General features: G+C 43.0%; 1 protein-coding gene across 1 annotated transcript; it reads left to right on the top strand.

Annotated features, from left to right (window-relative positions):
• Positions 1-285: 285 nt before the first annotated feature.
• On the top strand, positions 286-25,433 carry cd109 (CD109 molecule). The gene is made up of 32 exons (XM_014204886.2): positions 286-457; positions 664-692; positions 1,238-1,477; positions 1,626-1,751; positions 2,203-2,242; positions 3,840-3,921; positions 4,137-4,230; positions 4,371-4,509; positions 4,644-4,753; positions 5,126-5,404; positions 5,561-5,662; positions 7,490-7,552; positions 7,674-7,850; positions 8,048-8,200; positions 9,833-9,910; positions 10,036-10,105; positions 10,204-10,321; positions 10,516-10,633; positions 11,698-11,811; positions 13,143-13,361; positions 13,591-13,732; positions 14,472-14,648; positions 14,735-14,816; positions 14,889-15,117; positions 15,208-15,379; positions 17,248-17,438; positions 18,293-18,448; positions 18,587-18,652; positions 19,308-19,441; positions 19,643-19,799; positions 24,037-24,139; positions 24,245-25,433. Exons 1-32 carry the CDS (start codon positions 289-291, stop codon positions 24,436-24,438), a joined length of 4,323 nt encoding a protein of 1,440 aa, XP_014060361.2. The 5' UTR covers positions 286-288; the 3' UTR covers positions 24,439-25,433.

Genomic DNA, 25,433 nt, shown 5'->3' on the forward strand with positions numbered 1-25,433 from the left:
GGTTCCATTGATTAGTGAAGCACTTTGGTGTGTTGTTAATGCAAATGGAGTGGTTTCAAGTGTTGGGGTTTCTTGGATTATTTGTCGTTTTCAGTGGAGCCCAGAACACACCAAGGTATGGGGAAAAAAAATGGTACTTCAAAAGTATTCTAGACAAATGCATTTGCAATCCTATACTTTTTCCATTATTGAAGATGCTATACTTATTTGACGTTATAGAGGATTTTTTTTTTTAAATTGCCTCCCCTATTTTCAAAGTTCTCTATCCTCTTTTCTTTCAGGCCCAGCATGGCCCCCAGCCCTTCATACCTGATCTCTGTTCCGAGGGTGCTACGGCCTGGTGTCCCCATCACACTATCAGTCACTATCCTCACCAAGGCGGTGGAAGTCCAAGTCGTTACTGAGATTATTAATGGTAATAATACTGTTGTCACAGAAACAACCATAATTCAAGGAGGTAAGATATTATTTTCAACTCAACTTTTAATATTTCTATAACGGTTTATACGGTAAATATTTGCTTAAAATTTATTTCACACGCCAAGCAGCAACCTTGACATTTCGCTATAATGATGTTGTATTTATCAGTGCATTAACTCAATTGATTATGACTCAGTTGATGATAAACATCCCTTTTTTCTTTGTTCCATTTTCTTCATACAGTTTCTACTGAGCTGCTGGTTCTGTCACCGGTAAGTATTCATTTTTCTGAAATGCATAATGTGTACGCTTATACAATATAAAAACAATTCATTAAATAAAAGTAGCAATTAGATGTCAAAGCTATCATCTATACATGGTATGAATGAAGATACACATTTACATTTTATAGTGGCAGTGATGTTGTTACCATTTTGGTTACTTGAGTTGTATTCCCCCTTTCAAAGTAGAGACAGTATTTTTTTTATAGTATGTGCTGTTGATCACAGTATTGCTGGTCACAGGCACATAGAAAACTCCTCTTCAGTTTTGGTATTCAACTCTGAGTTCCCACACCATCATTCCTATAGAGAGAGGCTTGGATCAGGTGTATCTTTTGTGTCAGGTATAGCATAACAAAAATGGGTTATTATAAACCACCACAAACATGACAAAGTAAGTCACGTTCGAAATATCACCGTCCACCATTGTGTCTGAGATAACAGTACTCATTAGCCTTGACTCGTGTCTGCCAGAATACTTCTTCTTCCTGACCCTCTTTGACCTTTGACCTATTCTTCCATTCCCCCCTCTACAGATCCCTGACAGTGAACTGAACTATAGGCACCCCTACACGCTAGTGGTCAAGGGCTATGACGGGATGGGCAATATGGTGTTCACCAACTCTACGGTCCTGCGTTTTAACCCCAAAAGCTCATCCACGTTTATTCAGACAGACAAGGCCAACTACGGGCCTGGGCAGGTTGTGAAGATCCGGGCAGTGTCCATTTACCCAGACGGAAAGCCATATAAGGGCAAGATAGATATTATCATTAAGGTGTGTGTTACTGTTACCATGTCAAGTGGGTATTGTATGAACATTCAGTGTGGAAGTGATAGCAGGTGGATGGAATGGAAACTTGAGATATGAAACTATGATGGCCAGTTGATCATTCTCATTTCCTTTTATGAACGCTGTGAGCCAGGATCCTAAGGCAAACATGATCCGGCAGTGGTTGTCATTGGACAGTGTTCTGGGTGTTCTGTCTAAAGAGTTTCAGCTGTCTAAGAATCCATCCCTTGGCAAGTGGACCATTGTGACTTCTGTCAATGTAAGTCCTCTTAAAATGTGAAGGACTATGCTAACGTTTTGCTGCTCAAAACATTGAGGGGTTATTATAGCTTTATTAAGGCCTTTCAGGGTGATGCAGGCTATATATTTCTTGTTGGCGATATTCCATCTTGTTAACAGATGGCCTTGGGGCTTGAATGTGTTTTTTGTCTGCAAATGTTTTCATCTTCAGGAATAATTGACACTAAATACTCATAATAAATGAGTGTTATTTAAAAAAATGTGTCTTCACTGAAACGTGTCTTCTGCGAACTATTACACAAAGACAGCCCCCCCCCCCTCATGTTGTTTTACTCAAGGGAGAGTAGATAACTACAACAAAACTGTCCAGACGTTTTAAAAGTCTTCCTGTAGGAGGGCTAGAAACAAGCAGTACATAGTTCATTGTGCTGAAATGTGGTCACTTCTCACATTTTCTCTTTGTCTCGCAGGATGTTGTGAGTGAAAACCAATTCAACGTGGAACATTATGGTAAGATCGCTTACATCAACGTTACATCATTGTTAAGCTTAGGGCTCCTGTACCTTTTCCATAAGTTCTGGTTCCTCCCTATATTGTTCAGAACAACGGTAGATGACCCACCAGGTGTACTCACTGACTCTCTCTCATTTTGAACATGACTAAAGCTGAACTATTTACTCAGATATTAAAGTTAAGCTAATAAGCTATACATTTGCCATTTACATAAACCAAACACATTCAATATGGTACATTTAGGTTGTAACTAAATAGGCTGCAATTGAGCTGCATAGCATTTACTTGTTTTGTACTTCAATATACACTATATATGCAAAAGTATGTGGTCACCCCTTCAAATTAGTGGATTCGGCTAATTCAGCCACACCCGTTGATGATTCGAGCACACAGCCATGCCATCTCCATAGACAAGCATTGGCATTAGAATGGCCTTACTGAAGAGCTCAGTGACTTTCAACCTGGCACTGTCATAGGATGCCACCTTTCCAACAAGTCAGTTCAGCAAGTTTCTGCCCTGCTAGAGCTGCCCCGGTCAACTGTAAATGCTGTTATTGTGAAGTGGAAATGTTTAGGAACAACAATGGCTCATCCGCGAAGTGGCAGGCCACACAAGCTAACAGAACGGGACCACCGAGTACTGAAGCGCGTAACGTGTAAAAATCGCCTGTCCTCAGTTGCAACACTCACTACTGAGTTCCAAACTGCCTCTGGAAGCAACATCAGCAAAATAACTATTCATCGGGAGCTTCATGAAAGGGGTTTCCATGGCCAAGCAGCCGCACACAAGCCTAAGATCACCATGCGTAATGCCAAGCGTTGGCTGGAGTGGACTAAAGCTCAGCACCATTGGACTCTGGAGCAGTGGAAATGCGTTCTCGGGAGTGATGAATCACGCTTCACCATCTGGCAGTCCGAAAGATGATTCTGGGTTTGGCGGATGCCAGGAGAACGCTACCTGCCCAAATGCATAGTGCCAACTGTAAAGTTTGGTGGAGGAGGAATAATGGTCTGGGGCTGTTTTTCATGGTTCGGGCTAGGCCCCCTAGTTCCAGTGAAGGGAAATCGTAATGCTACAGCTTACAATGACACTCTACGATTCTGTACTTCCAACTTTGTGGAAAGAGTTTGGGGAAGGCCCTTTCCTGTTTCAGCATGAAAATGCCCCATGCACAATGCGAGGTCCATACGAAATGGTTTGTCAAAATTGGTGTGGAAGAACTTGACTGGCCTGCACAGAGCCCTGACCTTAACCCAATCAAACATCTTTGGGATGATTCGGAATGCCGACTGCGAGCCAGGCCTAATTGCCCAACATCAGTGCCCGACCTCACTAATGGCTGAATGGAAGCAAGTCCCCCCAGCAATGTTCCAACATCTAGTGGAAAGCCTTCCCAGAAGAGTGGAGGCTGTTATAGCAGCAAAGGGGGGACAAATGCCAATAATTTTGGAATGAAATTTTCGACGAGCAGGTTTCCACGTACTTTTGGTCATGTAGTGTATCTTGAATAAAAATACACATTTGAAAAGCATTTGCTGAGGTTTGTGTGTGATTGTAATCGATTTCAATGAATGTTCTTTGTGTTTGTTTCAGTGCTGCCCAGGTTTGAGGTGTGGATAGAGGCTCCCAGTGTCCTTCATCATGATGATACTCTCTGGGGCATGGTCACTGCTAAGTAAATCAGTTTGATAATGTTTTACCTTATGGTTTGAACAAGGCTATGTGTTTTGTGCACACATACTTGAAGAAATAGTGTCTTATAAGCCCATATGGGCTGGGCGCGAAATGGTGTATAACACTGAAAATTCAATCAAAACTATTTGGTTCAGATCATTTGAAGGTCCCACTGCAGCAAGAGGGATTGTAATCTACTCCCTCTCTATCTCACAGATACATGTATGGGAAGCCTGTGCGAGGTCACATGAACATAACCTACTTGCATCATTTTCATGGGATCAGTGTGAGTTCTGATGATCATAAAGAGGTAAGTTTGCCCCCCCCCAACATGTAATTTGTAGTTTTAGTCTTATGAATCAAATAAGGGATCCTGTTGACATTTGAATGACATTCATGAAACCTGAAGTGGAGATCTCTGATGATTCAGTGTTTGTCATTTTTATACAGATTCACGGCTCGACGGAGTTCTCTTTCGATGTGCCTGACTACCAGGTCATGTATAAACGATCTGCAGACAACATGTATGAGGATTATGAGAACGATGAGTTTCTTACCATCATAGTTTATGTCACAGAGTCCCTGACAGGTAATCATATCGTTATTTCAAACCATATAAGTTAGATTCTGTACACTCATTTCTTATTGAGAAGGAAGAATAACGCTCTCATTCAGAGTCGACTGTTACTGATCTATAGAATCTGCTGTTTGTTGATTTTTAAGGACTGACCTATCACAGCACTATGGAGGTGGGTGTGGTTAAATGTAGATATAACCTTGCCTTCCGTGGATACCCCAGCTATATAAAGCCCTCTTTGAACTTCACCGCTGAGGTAAGCGAAAGTACAAGTCTATAGAGTATTGTTCAGTTGCGTGGGTGTGGAAATAAATGGTAATCTTTCCATGACAAAACATATCGGCGCAGCTCTGACAAAAGTAGATTAAGTAGCTTTTTCACGTTTTGTATTATTACGCCTGTTTTCATGCAGCGTAATCAGTGATATATGAGTAGGGCATTGTTTCAGACTACCTTTTATCAATGCCATGGAAACAAATGTACTACTATATGTGTTTGTGCCATACCCAGGACCTGCAGAATGCTGTTCCCTACTACTCCAATTGTCATCACAGAAAACAATAGAAGTCATTATGATCTTTAGAGTATGGATGTCATGTCCTGAAACACAAACCCCTTGTTCTTGCAGCTGAAAATATCCACGTACAACAAGTGGCCCCTGACTCGAGAGGATCAGGGGAAGACTGTTACAATCTCCGTAACACAGCAAAGGCACAGTCCGTGGAGCTGGAAGTTGGACGACTTGGGGTTAATGCTGCCTCGTGTGTTGCTGAACTCTACTGGTCCTGGCCTCCCTCCAATGCCAGATGAGATACCGGTCCAGACAATGGTTTTACCTGTGCCTGCAGACGGGGTCATCCCCATTCACATACAGCTCTCAGATAAGGTGGCAACACTCACTGTAGATGTAAGTGGCCTTTCAAAATGACTGTTTCAAAATCACTGCCAACTTCCAACAATGTACAGTATCTCTCTTTGTATTTAACTGTACCTGGGTTAGGTACCGCAGTACGTGGTCAAAATGAAGATATCATCATTTGTGATAATATTTCATACTTTTTAGGCTTCATTCAAGGACGGCTATAAGATGCTACAGGTCTATAGCAGCTACAAGTCCCCCAGTAAATCGTACCTGCAGATCCAGAAGTCCAGTTTATCTCCACAGGTAAATCTCACAGGGATGGTTAAGACATCCAGTGATTAAATGCATGTTACCAAACGACTTTGTTCCTCCTAGGAGATTGAAGGAAGTCATGCTGAGACTGAGGCCGTAGATGTCATAGATGTGTGAGATGCTTTAGGCTTGAGCACCTTGCGCTAAAAATGGACCGTTTCATAAACGCTAGCAACATGGCGAGATTCTCGTGATATACACTGCTCAAAAAAATAAAGGGAACACTTAAACAACACAATGTAACTCCAAGTCAATCACACTTCTGTGAAATCAAACTGTCCACTTAGGAAGCAACACTGATTGACAATAAATTTCACATGCTGTTGTGCAAATGGAATAGACAACAGGTGGAAATTATAGGCAATTAGCAAGACACCCCCAATAAAGGAGTGGTTCTGCAGGTGGTAACCACAGACCACTTCTCAGTTCCTATGCTTCCTGGCTGATGTTTTGGTCACTTTTGAATGCTGGCGGTGCTTTCACTCTAGTGGTAGCATGAGACGGAGTCTACAATCCACACAAGTGGCTCAGGTAGTGCAGCTCATCCAGGATGACACATCAATGCGAGCTGTGGCAAGAAGGTTTGCTGTGTCTGTCAGCGTAGTGTCCAGAGCATGGAGGCGCTACCAGGAGACAGGCCAGTACATCAGGAGACGTGGAGGAGGCCGTAGGAGGGCAACAACCCAGCAGCAGGACCGCTACCTCCGCCTTTGTGCAAGGAGGAGCAGGAGGAGCACTGCCAGAGCCCTGCAAAATGACCTCCAGCAGGCCACAAATGTGCATGTGTCTGCTCAAACGGTCAGAAACAGACTCCATGAGGGTGGTATGAGGGCCCGACGTCCACAGGTGGGGGTTGTGTTTACAGCCCAACACCGTGCAGGACGTTTGGCATTTTCCAGAGAACACCAAGATTGGCAAATTCGCCACTGGCGCCACTGGCGCCCTGTGCTCTTCACAGATGAAAGCAGGTTCACACTGAGCACGTGACAGAGTCTGGAGACGCCGTGGAGAACGTTCTGCTGCCTGCAACATCCTCCAGCATGACCGGTTTGGCGGTGGGTCAGTCATGGTGTGGGGTGGCATTTCTTTGGGGGGCCGCACAGCCCTCCATGTGCTCGCCAGAGGTAGCCTGACTGCCATTAGGTACCGAGATGAGATCCCCAGACCCCTTGTGAGACCATATGCTGGTGCGGTTGGCCCTGGGTTCCTCCTAATGCAAGACAATGCTAGACCTCATGTGGCTGGAGTGTGTCAGCAGTTCCTGCAAGAGGAAGGCATTGATGCTATGGACTGGCCCGCCCGTTCCCCAGACATGAATCCAATTGAGCACATCTGGGACATCATGTCTCGCTCCATCCACCAACGCCACGTTGCACCACAGACTGTCCAGGAGTTGGCGGATGCTTTAGTCCAGGTCTGGGAGGAGATCCCTCAGGAGACCATCCGCCACCTCATCAGGAGCATGCCCAGGCGTTGAAGGGAGGTCATACAGGCACGTGGAGGCCACACACACTACTGAGCCTCATTTTGACTTGTTTTAAGGACATTACATCAAAGTTGGATCAGCCTGTAGTGTGGTTTTCCACTTTAATTTTGAGTGTGACTCCAAATCCAGACCTCCATGGGTTGATAAATTGGATTTCCATTGATTATTTTTGTGTGATTTTGTTGTCAGCACATTCAACTATGTAAAGAAAAAAGTATTTAATAAGATTATTTCATTCATTCAGATCTAGGATGTGTTATTTTAGTGTTCCCTTTATTTTTTTGAGCAGTATATTTACTCTAAGTGATGAACCAAACTTTGATTTTCTGAAGGTTGATGTCCCGCTCCAGTTGACACTTCAGAGCAATTTCCCATTGAAAGAGTTTCACTACCTGGTAAGTACCTCAAGCAGTTTACCTGTCATATAATGATACCCTAAAAGATTGATCTTCAAGTTAATCTCATCAGTTAGTATCCAAAGGCCCAGCATTCTTCTCTTGTCTCCCCTGTTTTCAGGTGATGTCCAGGGGACAGGTGCTGTCTTCTGGAAGAGGCAGCTCTTCTTCCCTCACCCTGACCCCACAGGAGTCCTGGGCTCCCTTGGCCTGCATTGTCGTATACTGTGTACATTCCGATGGAGAGATCTTCAATGATGCACTGCATGTTCCCATCGCCCAAGATCTAAAGAACAAGGTAGTTGCCATCCGTTGTTTTACTTTGAACATTTGCTGCGCCAGCTCAAGGTGCAGATTGAGACCCCCGCTGCCCTTCATCATATCTCTAAACTGAATCGTTGGAATAAGTAACAGTTAACCTAGCAGTGTAGTCATTCATGATCTTGACTGTGATATTCTGCCCCAGTATATTGTGGTGTGACCTCTCTCTGGCAGGTGTCTCTGAGCTGGAGTGAGGACAGGGCCAGGCCTGCTGATGAGGTGTCTCTCAAGGTGTCTGTTGCTGAGCCCGGTTCACTGGTGGGGATTCTGGTGGTGGATAAGGCAACACGCTGGCCGCGCTCACACAATGACATCACCAAGGACATGGTGAGGAAGACCAATGTTGTAAAAGGGAAAAAAAACAGCCTATAAACATGCGTGAACTTGACTGCCACAGAATTCAGTTAATATAAGGAAAATGTATGTAAGCAGATACTTACTGTTTTGAAAGACATTGTTTGTTTCACAAAAGAGTGCGATCCATTCTGTAACCTTGGGCTAGATAGTACCACTGATGACACAGGGATGGGCAACTTTGTTGGGGGGTGGGGGCCACAAAAAATATGAATTTACCCACATCCATACCCACACATGCAGTCAACTGATTTGTGCAATCAATCCAACTGTGCAGTTAAACTACTTAACTCTCTTAAATAAATGCATTATACCAGTAGCCAAGGCCAGCCCAAGCTTTTTGTGTGTGGGGGGGGTCCCCCATCTCGCAGGCAAAACATTTTACTGGCCCACGTCTTTTTATTTAACCTTTATTTAACTTGGCAAATCAGTTAGGATCAAATTATTATTTACAATGACGGCCTAGGAACAGTGGGTTAACTGCCTTGTTCAGGGGCAGAACGACAGATTTTTACCTTGTCAGCTCGGGGATTCGATCTAGCAACCTTTCAGTTACTAGCCCAACGCTCTAACCACTAGGCTATCTGCCGTCTTGAAGGCGGAGATTTTTCCTGCAATTCTACACATTTTGCCACAGGGCAGAAAGAAAATGTTGCAGTTTTAAAGTAAGTTTACTGCAATTCTACACATTTTGCCATGAGGCAGAGAGAACATTTTGCAACTGTATAACACATGGCACGCAATTCTACTCATTTTGCCATGGGGTAGAGACATTTTTGCAGTTTTTAAGCTAATGTCTTGCAATTCTACACACTTTGCCATGACTTATGCCATGTTAATATTACATCTGAGTGAGAAGGACTAACAAAATCAATGGGGGCCCTCTGGAGGTCAGGTTCCCAGGGAACATGCACGGTTGGTATTCGGCCAACTTCAATACAAGTTTAGATAGTCTATCCAGCTAACACACCAATCAAAAAATTGTTAGCTGACATGGTTCATTGAGTGACTGTCAATAACTGACATAACATGAGAGAAACTACTGATGCATAACCACATTTCTAAATTGCACCTTGTGTATTCTACTATTGTAACTCTCAACAGTAAGTTGAGACCCAAATTGTTTTTTTTATTGTTGTTTCAATCCTCTTCTATCCTCTCCTCCTTTCCTTTCTTGTCCTTCCTCATCCCCCTTTCAACAGTTCATGGATCTGGTAACAACAACAAATATTGTTGTTGTTGTTATTTGGAAATTGAGCCGCGGGCCTACAAAAGGGGGGAGCTTTTCGTTGTTTTGTGGTTCCCTACAGCTTTTCATTGTCTGACTTTAATGTGCACCTCACATATTTATTTATTTTATTTATTTCATCTCAGGTAGGCCATTTTACATGATATAATATCCCGTGCAGGTACACCTATGAAACACTTTCTATTGCCCCCACCCAAGTATCGGTCAGGTGTAAACGAAGTCACTATGAACTGTCTGTTTTGAACCTGACCAAACAGGTTTTAACAATGCATTATATTTTTGTCTCTAGATGTTTTGTTGTGCTGTGTAGGTTGTAACAGTAGGAGGCTTTAGTGAATGCTGGTGTTTTTTCTCAGGTGCTGGAGGAGATGGCAAAGTACGGCAGAAAGACGACAGGCGACATGAGAATGGGAGATCCCTACTCCATCTTTACGGTGGCTAGCTGTGACTTTGACAGGCATATCAGATGCCATAACACCATCACACATACTGTATATCACATTCCTTGGAAAATGTGCATTTTTCATATGTTCTTTGTGATTGTTTCCTACATCCCCAGACATCTGGCATCATGGTTTTGACAGATGCCAAGTTGGAGAAGATGGGGGAGCAATTGAGACCTCAATTCCGTAAGCTCAGATATAAATACCCACAAAGCACATTGTGATTCCAGTACACCTATGTGCAGTATTTGTCTTGGCTGTATTAACCCCTGTGTTCCCTACAGCAGGGGAGGGAATCCAGTTGCTTGGAGATGAGGGGGATGATATGGAACAGGAGGAGCAGGAGCCTCGGGAACGCAGGGACTTCCCTGAGACCTGGCTGTGGCTGGACACCAACACAGGGTGATGGACAGGAACCATGGTCCATAATACATACATACATACATACATACATACATACACACACACACACACACACACACACACACACACACACACACACACACACACACACACACACACACACACACACTTGAATTAAATATGCATTAATCCTACTCTTATTGACAACAGGCATTTCATTGTCTTGGTCACAGGGATTCTACCACAGCTGAGTTCCCTCTGACTTTACCGGACAGCATTACTACCTGGGTAGCCACTGCCTTTGTCATGTCTGCTGATCTGGGCATAGGCATCATTGAGACCCCTGCAAAGGTACTGCACTATACCCTTTAGAAGAAAAGGAAAAGCTGCACACTCTAATAGCTCCGATGCAGTATTTTATTTACCAACTTTTCCTGTACTATATCCTCACACACGCCCTGATCTGCATTGTTGGCGCCGTACGAGTCATTGTTCATTCCCAGATAGACTTACTCTACTCTACTTTACTTTACTCTATGATACTCTATTCTACTTTCATGTACGATACTCTACTCTACTCTACTCTACTTTCTTATACGATACTCTACTCTACACTACTCTACTTTCATCTCTGGTACTCTACTCTACACTACTCTACTTTACTCTACTTTCATCTACTCTACCCTTTCATCTTCTCTACTCAACTTTCATCTACGATACTCTACTCTACTTTCATCTACTCTACTCTTCTATACCCTTCTCTTCTCTACTAAATCTACAATACTCTACTCTACCCCTCTCTACTCTACTTTCATCTACAATACTCTACTCTACTTTACTCTACTCTACCTTCATCTACTCTACTTTCATCTACTCTACTCTACCCTATCCTTTTCTACTCTACTTTCATCTACAATACTCTACTGTACTCTACTCTTCTCTATTCTACGTTCATCTACGATACTCTACTATACTCTTCTCTACTCTACTTAAATCTACAATACTCTCCTCTACCCTACTCTACTTTCATCTCCGGTACTCTACACTACTCTACTTTACTCTACTTTCATTTACTCTACCCTTTCATCTTCTCTACTCAACTTTCATCTACGATACTCTACTCTACCCTTCTCTACTCTACTAAATCTACAATACTCTACTCTATCCCTCTCTACTTTCATCTACAATACTCTACTCTACTTTACTCTACTCTACCTTCATCTACTCTACTTTACTCTACTTTACTCTACCCTACCCTTCTCTACTTAAATCTACAATACTCTACTCTACCCTTCTCTACTCTACTTTCATCTACGATACTCTACTCTACTTTACTCTACTCTACTTTTCTCTGCTTGACTCTACCATCCTCTCCTCTCCTTTGCTCTCCTCTCCTCTCCCTCTTGTGTTTTCAGCTCACAGTGTTCCAGGACTTCTTTCTGTCCTTGAATCTACCTGCTTTCATCATCCGAGGAGAGCTGCTGGTCGTGGAGGTCACTCTCTTCAATTACCTCGAACAGGATCTCGAGGTGAGCTGCACTGTCTGGCATCAATGTGCCTCTCAGATGTCTCTGGCATAGCCACTTTGATATTATTTACTGTGTTGAGAATCCCTCACTACAGTCAGTGGTGTAAAGTACTTAAGTACAAATACTTCAAAGTACTACTTAAGCTGTGTTTTGGGGTATCTGTGCTTTACTTTATTATTTATATTTTTGACAACTTTTACTTTTACTCCACTACATTCCTAAAGAAAATAATGTACTTTTTACTCCTTACATTTTCCCTGACACCCAAAAGTACTCATAACGTTTTGAATGCTTAGCAGGACAGGAAATGTGTCTAATTCACGCACGTATCAAGAGAACATCCCTGGTCATCCCTACTGCCTCTGATCTATCAGACTCACTAAACACAAATGCTTCGTTTGTAAATGATGTCTGAGTGTTGAACTGTGCCCCTGGCTATAAGTAAATAAAAAATCAAGTTGTCTGGTTTGCTTAATATAAGAAATATTTAATGATTTAGACTTTTACTTTTGATACTTAAGTACATTTCAAAGCAAATACTTTCAGACTTTTACTCAAGTAGTATTTTACTGGGTGACTTTCACTTTTACTTCAGTCATTTTCTTTTAAGGTATCTATACTTTTACTCAAGTATGAAAATGGGGTACTTTTTCCACCACTGACATCTGTACATCTAACAGTATTATTTCCTTTTTTGACACATATTTTAACATATTTAAGCAGTAAGGCCCGAGGGGGTGTGGTTATATGGCCAATATGCCACGGCTAAGGGCTGTTCTTAAACACGACGCAACACGGAGTGCCTGGATACAGCCCTTAGCCGTGGTTTATTGGAAATATACCACAAACACCCAAGGTGCCATATTGCTGTTAAAACTGATTACCAATGTAATTAGAGCAGTAAAAATAAACGTTTTATCATACCCGTTTTATACGGTCTGCTATACCACGGCTTTCAGCCAATCAACATTCAGGGCTCGAACCACCCAGTTTACAATTACAAATAGAATCCTGTAATGGAGTTGCAGCCAGAACAAGAATGAACCAGTTTAGATGTTTACATGCTAGAGGTAACAAATCATTGTACCTATTAATCCAACAGGGACCTATCCCAGAAATATCACTCCCCTCTATGTGGAGCAGGACCCTAGACAATCCATTTATCATAGTTCTAATCTGTAATACTGTTACGGGACAAACATTTGGGGGTAAAGAACAGTTTGTTTTACCTCTAAATACATTCCATGTCTTTTGAGAAGCGTGTAATGTGATCTGGGCGACTTCCCTTTCTTCCCTTTCTCTCTTTGTTTGCTCTTATTCTCCACTTCCAGGTGATGGTGATTGTTTCCCAGAGTGACTCGTTTGAGTTTGTCTTCCCGGACAATGAGGGGCTCTCTATGGCCAGTACACGTACTGTGTCAGTGGGGAGTCAGAACGGAACCTCTGTCCTATTTCCCATCAGGCTACTGGTCCTGGGGGAGATCCCAATCTCGGTGGAAGCCAAATCGTCTGTGGCCTCTGACGCCGTCCGCCGGATGGTTCTGGTCAAGGTACAGGTCACAAGTTTCACTTTACTTTGATAAAACGTACAAGTCAGCGAAAGCAATTCATTTTTCTCCTTATTGGAGTATCAAATGAATTTGTTAGTTATTTCAGCTCAAACACACACATCTCGTTCTTCTAAACTTCTTCAAAGAACTTTTCAGTCTCACCCAGTTTGTATTGCATATTATTGTTTCTTTGTGCGTAATCATTTTTTCATCCGTGTTGTTTTGGTAGCCTGAAGGATTTGAGCAGTCTTTTTCGAAGACCATGTTTCTGGAGCTGGTGGGGTCAGTGAAAAGCCTTTCCAGGGAAGTGGCGTTTACCTTCCCTGCAGATGTTGTGGAGGGCAGTCAGCGAGCACAAGTGACTGCAGTCGGTATGTAAACACATCCAGCTTGGCCTCTTCCACTCCAGTCACAAGCTAGTGACCCCAAAACTCATTTTCGATGGTCTTATAACGAGCATAGTCACAATATATTAGACCTTTTTATCACCACTTTACCCCTATAAAATGTCGAAGTGAACTCTTTGAAAACACGGAGAAAGAATGTCAAGCAAAGACAAAGCCTTAAACACGTTGAATCATACATTTCCGTGGAAAATACTGACATGTTTGGCAACGTTTCTTTCTCTTTTTATGGTCAGCAGCTGTGTGATTGTTTCCTTACCCTTCGGAGAATGGAATCCTAAAGAGTGCTGCATCTGTCACTCTAGTCAACCTGTCAATCTAGCAGGCTACTTTGGATGCTTGTGTTTGTTGTCCGGTAAACATGCTTGCTGTTTAAGTGGCAGCTCTTTTAAATATGTCAGGGAAGAGCAAGTCTGGTTGTTACTTGTTAGGCTAATTGTCTGTCACCATATTAAAAGAAAGCCCTTTTTAATTTATTTTATTTTTTATTTTTTTTACACTTGTTAAGCTGTCACCACGTGGGCTCCTTTGGATGTTGACAGGCCATAGATATCTTAATCAATTGTTAGTGTTCTAATTCCTAATTCTATGGGATGAGCTGTCTCAGTCTGGGGATGCATTGTGAGAGTTAGACCAAGATGTAATTTCTCATGGTTTCTCTCTGGTTTCTGTCGTCTTTTCTTCATTTTCTTTCTTGGTGGAAAAGGTGACATCCTTGGACCGTCCATCACGGGCCTGGAGTCCCTCATCCAGATGCCTTCTGGTTGCGGGGAGCAGAACATGATCCACTTTGCTCCCAACATATATGTCATCCAGTATCTGACCGCGTCTGGACAAGCTGACCACGATACCTTGATTAAAGCCACGTCTTACATGATGAAAGGTGCTAATAATACCAACTCATGCCACTGAGCTGAAATGTGTATGATGAAGATGAATAGTTAACCTTTTTGTCTCTCATCAATGTAGGTTATGAACGTGAACTGTCCTACCAGAGAGATGACGGTTCCTTCAGTGCTTTTGGGGATAGTGACTACTCTGGAAGCACATGGTGAGAAAACTTGGCTTGTGGTTGTGTGTGTCTGTCTGTCTGTAACCCTGTATTCATGTTTTCTCTCCGAAGGCTCTCTGCGTTCGTACTGAAGTGCTTCCTGCAGGCGAGGCCCTTCATCTCCATTGATGGGAGAGTGCTGGTCAGTACCGCCGCCTGGTTGGGGGCCCAGCAGGGGAATGATGGGGCCTTCTTGGAGCCTGGCCGGGTCATTCACACTGAGCTCCAGGGAGGCCTGGATGGCCCTGTATCTCTCACAGCCTACGTTCTCATGGCTCTACTGGAGGATGACATCTACAAGGTGGGAGTCATGCTACCGTTAGATTCTGTGCTACAGTATTTGGTTTGTTAAATCTCTGTGGTTGACGTTTTCTCTGTTTCTATTATTCAGAAGATGTATGCGAGCCAGGTTTCCGGGGCCCTGATGTTTTTGGAGACCAGGCTTGCTCTAGGCATCTCCAGTAACTACAGCCTGTGTCTGGCCACCTACGCTCTGACCCTGGCCAACAGTGAGAGTGCAGAACGAGCGCTGGCACAGCTGATGGGACGAGCAGAGATGAAGGGTAAACACTTGGGGAGTTGGATGGGGATGGATGAGACACCTCTTTACAAGGTGCTGGTTATATCTAAAAACATTTCAAGAGGAATTTAGAAAATGGTTATTTCTTGATTAAACTTTCTTGATTTCTGCATGTTTAATAGTTTGTTATTCTATATACAGTTGAAGTCGGAAGTTTACATACACCTTAGCCAAATACATTTAAACTCAGTTTTTGACAATTCCTGACATTTAATCACAGTAAAAATTCCCTGTCTTATGTCAGTTAGGATCACCACTTTATTTTAAGAATGTGAAATGTCAGAAAAATAGTAGAGAGAATGATTTACTTGAGCTTTTATTTCCATTCCCAGTGGGTCGGAAGTTTACATACACTCAATTAGTATTTGGTAGCATTGCCTTTAAATTGTTTAACTTGGGTCAAACATTTCAGATAGCCTCCCACAAGCTTCCAACAATAAGTTGGGTGAACTTTGGCCCATTCCTCCTGACAGAGCTGGTGTAACTGAGTCAGGTTTGTAGGCCTCCTTGCTCGCACACGCTTTTTCAGTTCTGCCCACAAATTTTGTATAGAATTGATGTCAGGGCTTTGTGATGGCCACTCCAATACCTTGACTTTGTTGTCCTTAAGCCATTTTGCCACAACTTTAGAAGTATGCTTGGGGTCATTGTCCATTTGGAAGATCCATATGCGACCAAGCTTTAACTTCCTGACTGATCTTGAGATGTTGCATCAATATATCCACATCATTTTCCTCCCTCATGATGCCATCTATTTTGTGAAGTGCACCAGTCACTCCTGCAGCAAAGCACCCCCACAACATGATGCTGCCACCCCGTGCTTCAGGGTTGGGATGGTGTTCTTCAGCTTGCAAGCCTCCCCCTTTTTCCTCCAAACATAACGATGGTCATTATGGCCAGACAGTTCTATTTTTGTTTCATCAGACCAGAGGACATTTCTCCAAAAAGTACAATCTTTATCCCCATGTGCAGTTGCAAACCGTAGTCTGGCTTTTTTTATGGCGGTTTTGGAGCAGTGGCTTCTTCCTTGCTGAGCGGCCTTTCAGGTTATGCCGCTATAGGACTTGTTTTACTGTAGATATAGATACTTTTGTACCTGTTTCCTCCAGCATCTTCACAAAGTCCTTTGTTGTTGTTCTGGGATTGATTTGCACTTTTCGCACCAAAGTACGTTCATCTCTAGGAGACAGAACGGGTCTCCTTCCTGAGCGGTGTGACAGCTGTGTGGTCCCATTGTGTTTATACTTGCATACTATTGTTTGTACAGATGAACATGGTACCTTCAGGCATTTGGAAATTGCTCCCAAGGATGAACCAGACTTGTGGAGGTCTACAATTTTTTTCTGAGGTCTTGGCTGATTTCTTTTGATTTTCCCATGATGTCAAGCAAAGAGGCACTTAGTTTGAAGGTAGGCCTTGAAATACATCCACAGGTACGCCTCCAATTGACTCAAATGATGTCAATTAGCCTATCCAGAAGCTTCTAAAGCCATGACATCATTTTCTGGAATTTTCCAAGCTGTTTAAAGGCACAGTCAACTTTATGTATGTAATCTTCTGACCCACTAGAATTGTGATACAGTAAATTATAAGTGAAATAATCTGTCTGTAAACAATTGTTGGAAAAATGACTTGTATCATGCACAAAGTAGATGTCCTAACCGACTTGCCAAAACTATAGTTTGTTAACAAGACATTTTTGGAGTGGTTGAAAAACGAGTTTTAATGACTCCAACCTAAGTGTATGTAAACTTCCGACTTCAACTGTACAGCGCAAGCCTTGTCTTCTAGATGTTGTCGTTGTTGATGTAGTTAATTTGTGTTTCCCACCATTACTTCCTCTGTTTGCAGACAGTGTTCCATCGTGGAGTTCATCAGGCGTAGGGCTTTCTGAGTCGTGGCAGCCGCGCTCCGCAGACATCGAAATGGCTGCCTACCTGCTGCTCTCCCTCCACAAGCTATCCAGGCTGGAGGAGGGCTTCAGCCTCATGAAGTGGCTCAGCCAGCAGAGGAACTACTTGGGAGGATACAGCTCCACACAGGTAAGGAAGGAAGGGTCAGTCTCTGATCCCATATCAGCAAGGCTGGTTCAGAACATATGCATTTCAAGGGTCAGTGACGAAACCCAGATCAGTTAGACTGAAGAAGCATTTAAAGGGTCAATCTCTGAGTCCAGATCAGTTAGGTTGACTCAGAGCATACTGCATTCCAGTTTCACTGAATATAACCAAAAGGAACATTCACAAAACCCAAAAGAACAATCCTCTAGTTTAGTGTCTATGGAGCCTGTTCTGTGTCAGTCACAGGGATTGAAATAGAAGTCCCTCAAGTACTTTGAGGCACGTTGTGATAAAATGTACCACTTTACCCAAAAACCCACCATGGACAGAGTTAGGGTATAACAAGATATTAGGGACCCCAGTGAAGATAGCAGTAAGGATCAACAGGCTGTATTGAGCTGGCATGCAGCTACTCGTAGAGCTGGAGAGAGGATAACAACAACCACCGGGGAATAGGGAATAGCTTCTCTGTCTGTGTCAAATCGTTAGGGAGACTGTCTTTGGCTGGCTGGGCTAAAAGAAAAGTTATTGTAAGCAGCCCAGTCCGTGCTCAGACACTCAAACAACATCCAAAGCAAAACCAGATATTGGTTTCATTCTGTGGGAATTGGCATTCATTTATTGAAAGGGTTTTTCAAAAATGGCCTCTTCTTGCCTCCACATGTGGAAATTAAGTCTAGGGCTGTCCCAAATGGTACCCTATTCCCCTTCATAATGCACTACTTTTGACCAGAGCCCTAGGGCCCTGGTCAAAAGTAGTGCACTATATAGGGAATAGTGTACCATTTGGGACTCAACTGGAGTCTAGCTGCTTTATTGTCCCTTTCTCTCCTCAGGATACAGTGATTGCCCTGCAGGCCTTGTCTGAGTATGCAGCCTACAGTGGGTCTCAATTCATCAATCTCCACATTACAGTCAACACAGCACCCTCAACCACAGTGGCCAGCTTCCACATAAACTACACCAACTATTTGCTATACCAAAGCCGAGAGGTAAAATAAAAATATCCCCATTCAAATAAATATCTAAATCTATCTGCCGATAAAGAACAAAGCAGCGCATGATTCTCCAGGTTGGTGCCCCACCTTAGTGATGATGTTGCAACCGATCGCTGTGATTTTACATTTCAGATCGAGACAGGAAGAGAGGTACGCTTAACGGTTTCTGCCAAGGGCCAAGGATTCGCTCTGTTTCAGGTACCGATAATCTTAAATGTACTTGATGTCATGTCTGCCAGCATCAATAATCTCAATAATGAAAACCTGTCACCCTGGTTTTACGATCATAATAGTAACCCCACCGAGCAATGTTGCGTCAGTAAGAGATTACATGACATTACAGACAAAAGCTAAGCCACCCTGGTTGCTGGGCTATTGTGGTATCCACGTGAACACCATGACATAGAGGTTGCCAGTGCCTAGAACATTGTAATTATCAAGGTACAACACATGAAAACAAAATGTTCAACTGCTGCGAATTATTACCCAGCCTCCTGCATCATACCAATGACTAAACTCATATCAAAAGGATAAGAAATAACCAAAATATATAGTAAAAATGTCCACTTTGCAGTGTTATTGAGTACAACATGCTGCCACTGTCCGATTGTGTCCCAGGGAGTTTATGGTGGAGCCTCCTGCTGGAAAGTGGCCTGTAGTCTCAGTCTTCTTGACCTGTTTTCATCTCTGTGAATGAGCTGCAACAAATCAGCCCCTAGTCATTTTGAAGAAAACATTCTGTCTGTCAGTTAAACAATGGAAATGAAACTTGCCTGTAAATTGTTTTGATTTTCCTGTCCTTTATTTATATCTCTCAAATGATTTGTTTCTCTCTTTCTCTCTCTCTCGCTAGATTAATGTGTTTTACAATTTAGAGAGCAGAGGGTTGTCACGGAAATGGAGAAACACTGCACAGGAGGCTTTTGATTTGCACATAGAGTTGTTTGACACTAACATGTACTACATCCACCTTTACATTTGCACAAGGTAAGGGTTAGGGTCTGGCTTGGTAACACACATTTACAACTTAAAAATGAAAAACAGGAAAGAAAACTCTGTTTTTCGATCGCCTGCTGTTAAGTAAGACAGATATTGGAAAGGACCACATGGTCTGGCGTGCCAGTATGCTACTAAAAGTTTAATACCTACCACGTTTGAGACAGCTATTTATGTATTTTTCTCTTCCAGTCTGTTGGAGGGCCAAGGCATTAATCAGACTGGCATGGCCATTCTAGACGTGGGCCTTCTCAGTGGCTTCATCTTGGCTCAGGATGGCATCGAGACCAACGATGTGGTACGGAGAGTGGAAACGCATTCGGGGAAAGTCATCCTCTACCTGGACTCTGTAAGTGTTACTATTACACACACACAATATATATATATATATATATATATATATATATATATATATATATATATATATATACACACACATACGTACGTACGTGCGTATGTATGTATGTATGTATGTATGTATGTATATATATATATATATACACACACACACACACACACACACACACACACACACACACACACACATATATATATATATATATATATATATATATATATATATATATATATACTGCTCAAAAAAATAAAGGGAACACTTAAACAACACATCCTAGATCTGAATGAAAGAAATAATCTTATTAAATACTTTTTTCTTTACATAGTTGAATGTGCTGACAACAAAATCACACAAAAATAATCAATGGAAATCCAATTTATCAACCCATGGAGGTCTGGATTTGGAGTCACACTCAAAATTAAAGTGGAAAACCACACTACAGGCTGATCCAACTTTGATGTAATGTTCTTAAAACAAGTCAAAATGAGTCTCAGTAGTGTGTGTGGCCTCCACGTGCCTGTATGACCTCCCTACAACGCCTGGGCATGCTCCTGATGAGGTGGCGGATGGTCTCCTGAGGGATCTCCTCCCAGACCTGGACTAAAGCATCCGCCAACTCCTGGACAGTCTGTGGTGCAACGTGGCGTTGGTGGATGGAGCGAGACATGATGTCCCAGATGTGCTCAATTGGATTCAGGTCTGGGGAACGGGCGGGCCAGTCCATAGCATCAATGCCTTCCTCTTGCAGGAACTGCTGACACACTCCAGCCACATGAGGTCTAGCATTGTCTTGCATTAGGAGGAACCCAGGGCCAACCGCACCAGCATATGGTCTCACAAGGGGTCTGAGGATCTCATCTCGGTACCTAATGGCAGTCAGGCTACCTCTGGCGAGCACATGGAGGGCTGTGCGGCCCCCCAAAGAAATGCCACCCCACACCATGACTGACCCACCGCCAAACCGGTCATGCTGGAGGATGTTGCAGGCAGCAGAACGTTCTCCACGGCGTCTCCAGACTCTGTCACGTCTGTCACGTGCTCAGTGTGAACCTGCTTTCATCTGTGAAGAGCACAGGGTGCCAGTGGCGAATTTGCCAATCTTGGTGTTCTCTGGCAAATGCCAAACGTCCTGCACGGTGTTGGGCTGTAAGCACAACCCCCACCTGTGGACGTCAGGCCCTCATACCACCCTCATGGAGTCTGTTTCTGACTGTTTGAGCAGACACATGCACATTTGTGGCCTGCTGGAGGTCATTTTGCAGGGCTCTGGCAGTGCTCCTCCTTGCACAAAGGCGGAGGTAGCGGTCCTGCTGCTGGGTTGTTGCCCTCCTACGACCTCCTCCACGTCTCCTGATGTACTGGCCTGTCTCCTGGTAGCGCCTCCATGCTCTGGACACTACGCTGACAGACACAGCAAACCTTCTTGCTACAGCTCGCATTGATGTGCCATCCTGGATGAGCTGCACTACCTGAGCCACTTGTGTGGGTTGTAGACTGCGTCTCATGCTACCACTAGAGTGAAAGCACCGCCAGCATTCAAAAGTGACCAAAACATCAGCCAGGAAGCATAGGAACTGAGAAGTGGTCTGTGGTCCCCACCTGCAGAACCACTCCTTTATTGGGGGTGTCTTGCTAATTGCCTATAATTTCCAACTGTTGTCTATTCCATTTGCACAACAGCATGTGAAATTTATTGTCAATCAGTGTTGCTTCCTAAGTGGACAGTTTGATTTCACAGAAGTGTGATTGACTTGGAGTTACATTGTGTTGTTTAAGTGTTCCCTTTATTTTTTTGAGCAGTGTATATATACACATATATACACATATATATACACACATATATATATATATATATACACATACATATATATATATATATACACATACATATATATATCTATATATATATATATATATATATATATATACATATACACATACCCCAAACACACACACACACACACACACACACACACACACACACACACACACACACACACACACACAGTTCATTCGTAAAATATTCAGACCCCTTTACTTTTTCCACATTTTGTTACGTTACCTACCGCCTTATTCTAAAATGTATTAATTCGTTTTTTCCCCCCTCATCAACCTACACCCAATACCCCATAATGACAAAGTAAAAGCTGTTTTTCTTAGACATTTTTGCAAAATAAATACATAACTGAAACATCACGTTTACATAAGTATTCTGACCCTTACTCAGTACTTTGTTCAAGCACCTTTGGCAGCGATTCCAGCCTTGAGTCTTCTTTGGTATGATGCTACAAGCTTGGCACACCTGTATTTGGGGAGTTTCTCCCATTCTTCTCTGCAGATCCTCTCAAGCTCTGTCAGGTTGGATGGGGAGTGTCGCTGCACAGCTATTTTCAGGTCTCTCCAGAGATGTTCGATCGGGTTCAAGTCCGGGCTCTGGCTGGGCTACTCAAGGACTTTCAAAGACTTGTCCCAAAGCCCCTCTTGCGTTGCCTTGGCTGTGTGCTTAGAGTCGTTGTCCTGTTGGAAGGTGAACCTTCGCCCCAGTCTGAGGTCCTGAGTGCTCTGGAGCAGGTTTTCATCAAGGATCTCTGTGTACTTTGCTCCGTTCATCTTTCCCTCGATCCTAACTAGTCTCCCAGTCCCTGCCGCTGAAAAACATCCCCACAGCATGATGCTGCCACCACCATTCTTCACCGTAGGGATGGTGCCAGGTTTTCTCCAGATGTGATGCTTGGCATTCAGGCTAAAGAGTTCAATCTTGGTTTCGTCAGACCAGAGAATCTTGTTTCTCATGGTCTGAGAGTCCTTTAGGTGCCTTTTGGCAAACTCCAATTGGGCTGTCATGTGCCTTTAACTGAGTAGTGGCTTCCGTCTGTCCACATAAAGGCCTGATTGGTGGAGTGCCGCAGAGATGGTTGTCCTTCTGGAAGGTTCTCCCATCTCCACAGAGGAACTCTGGAGCTCTGTCAGAGTGACCATTGGGTTCTTGGTCACCTCCCCAATTGCTCAGTTTGGCCGGGCCACCAGCTCTAGGAAGAATCTTGGTGTTTCCAAACTTCTTCCATTTAATAATGATGGAGGCCACTGTAAACTTGGGGACCTTCAATGTTGCAGACAATTTTTTTGTACCCTTCCCAAGATCGGTGCCTTGACACAATCCTGTCTCGGAGCTCTACAGCTCCTGTCTCGGAGCTCTTCGACCTAATGGCTTGGTTTTTGCTCTGACATGCATTGTCAACTGTGGGACGTTATATAGACAGGTGTGTGCCTTTCCAAATCATGTCCAATTAATTAAATTTACCACAGGTGGACTCCAATCAAGTTGGAGAAACACCTCAAGGATGATCAATGGAAACAGGATGCACCTGAGCTCAATTTAGTGTCTCATAGCAAAGGATCTGAATACTTAAATACATACATAAATAAGGCATTTCTGTTTTTTATTTTTTAATACATTTGGAAGAATTTCTAAAAACCTGTTTTTGCTTTGTCATTATGAGGTGTGTGTAGATTGATGAGGGGAATATAAAAAAAATCTCTTTTAGAATAAATCTGTAACGTAACAAAATGTGGAAAAAGGGAAGCGGTCTGAATACTTTCCAAATGCCCTGTATATATCCTCACCACTTCCCCTCCGTGTAGTGTTTGTCTCTGTGTGGTGTGAGGTGTATCTTCTCCTACTGTACTGTGTGGTGTGAGGTGTATCTTCTACTAGTGTACTGTGTGGTGTGAGGTGTCTCTTCTACTACTGTACTGTGTGGTGTGAGGTGTATCTTCTCCTACTGTACTGTGTGGTGTGAGGTGTATCTTCTCCTACTGTACTGTGTGGTGTATCTTCTCCTACTGTACTGTGTGGTGTGAGGTGTATCTTCTCCTACTGTACTGTGTGGTGTGAGGTGTATCTTCTACTACTGTACTGTGTGGTGTGAGGTGTATCTTCTAGTACTGTACTGTGGGGTGTGTCTGCCGGTTCATGTAACAAGACCATCAAGACAATATACCCTGTGGCATCTCTCGTTCCGACAATGGCGAGGAGGAAACATATCCCATATTGAGATAGATCTTGAAACTCTTGATTTACACAATTATTGTTATAGGTACTCATTATAGATATGGAGGCCTTGGAAACAGTGGTCAGAAGTCAAAACGTGTGTTACATGACCTCCAAGTTCACTGTTCAGCAGGGAAACCACCTCTCGTTTTATTCTCATGTTGACTCCCTCCTCAGGTGACAACAGAGGAGATGTGTGTGAAAATCCCTCTAGTCATGGACTTCAAGGTTGCCAACGTCCAGGATGCAACGGTTCTCATCTATGATTACTACGAGCCCCGTAAACAACACTTAAGTTTCAACACGCATTCGAAATGAGGGCATGAGATTACCTGGTGGACTTGTGCCTGTAAACTAATTGTTTCCTTTCTTGTCTCATACCAAGGGAGGAAGACGGTGAGGACATACCAGTCCTATTGGAGGTATGACATGGGCGCCTGCTCATTCTGTGGGGAAGACTGCAGCCAGTGTAAAGGACAGATGGCCTATGTGTCTAACAGTGTGTCTGTCTCCCACCATTGCCACCATGTGGCCACTCTCGCCTATTCTCTTATTGTCCTCCTGGTCTGTAGCTTGTAAAAGACATCTGTATAGACTTGTTATACCATTTGGTTGTTTAATAATAAGTAAGTGGAAACTGATTTAACTGAATAGGTTGGGGAAGTGTGAGGTATTTTTTCTCTCAATCGAGGTTTTATTAAATCTTGCTCTGCAGTGTATTTTGTCTTAGGCATCTCAAAGTCATGCACTGGAATGTTTGTAAATACTGTTTAGAATTTTTTTATTGGACTTTTAAGTGAAATATAGATAGAGGTACCAGAGCGCAGAACATTACAGGCATATTATGCATTTATTTGAATTCTTCCTGTCATCACTTTTAAGGCATTCATGAAAAGTACAATATAGCATTTCACAATTAATATAATGACTGACTGTCACAACCTGATATGTCTTCATATGTTGGGTATGATCGTGTACAATGTAATATAAAGTCTGTTGAATAAAGAGAAAGACACTCTGAGAGCAGACCGACTGACCTGAGAGGAGTTGAGAGCAGTATAGTAATACAGGTGTAGGATCTTAATTTGATCACCCTGTTGTTGCAGGAAATGTCCTGCACAGTAGGAAATGAAAACGTGTAGTATGTTCAAGGTTTAAAAAGGCTTCTAAAGTTTAATTTCCACTTAAACATGTCAGACTTGATTTGCCCTAACTAAAAATGTATCAACCCCTACAAAAATATCCAGTCATTATAATCCACACAATAATTCACATTTCCTGTTGCTGCAGGATTATTTTCCTGCTGTGACAAACTGGTCAATTTAAGATTCTACACCTGTATATACTCAAGTGGCTGGCAACTGGAAACGGCAGAACAAATCGGACAACAAATAGCACCTCCAGCCTCTCATGCAGACCTTTTTGAAGTAAATGACACAGTATGCATTGGCGCATACTCTCCGGGGAATACTCTCTGGGAAATCCTTTACGGGGAATACTCTCCGGGAATTACCCATTATAGAAAGAGTGGGGTTTTAAAGATCCAATGCAGCTGTTTTGATCTCAATATTAAA

This window comes from Salmo salar, chromosome ssa06 (genome assembly GCF_905237065.1).
Source record: "Salmo salar chromosome ssa06, Ssal_v3.1, whole genome shotgun sequence".
Lineage (NCBI taxonomy): Eukaryota > Metazoa > Chordata > Actinopteri > Salmoniformes > Salmonidae > Salmo > Salmo salar.

Coding starts and splice junctions, on each gene's coding strand:
- cd109 (XM_014204886.2), top strand. CDS start 289: ATGGCCCCCAGCCCTTCATACCTGATCTCTGTTCCGAGGGTGCTACGG. Junction 2,243..3,839: donor ATTCAACGTGGAACATTATG/GTAAGATCGCTT, acceptor TGTTTGTTTCAG/TGCTGCCCAGGTTTGAGGTG. Junction 13,362..13,590: donor GCCGGATGGTTCTGGTCAAG/GTACAGGTCACA, acceptor TTGTTTTGGTAG/CCTGAAGGATTTGAGCAGTC.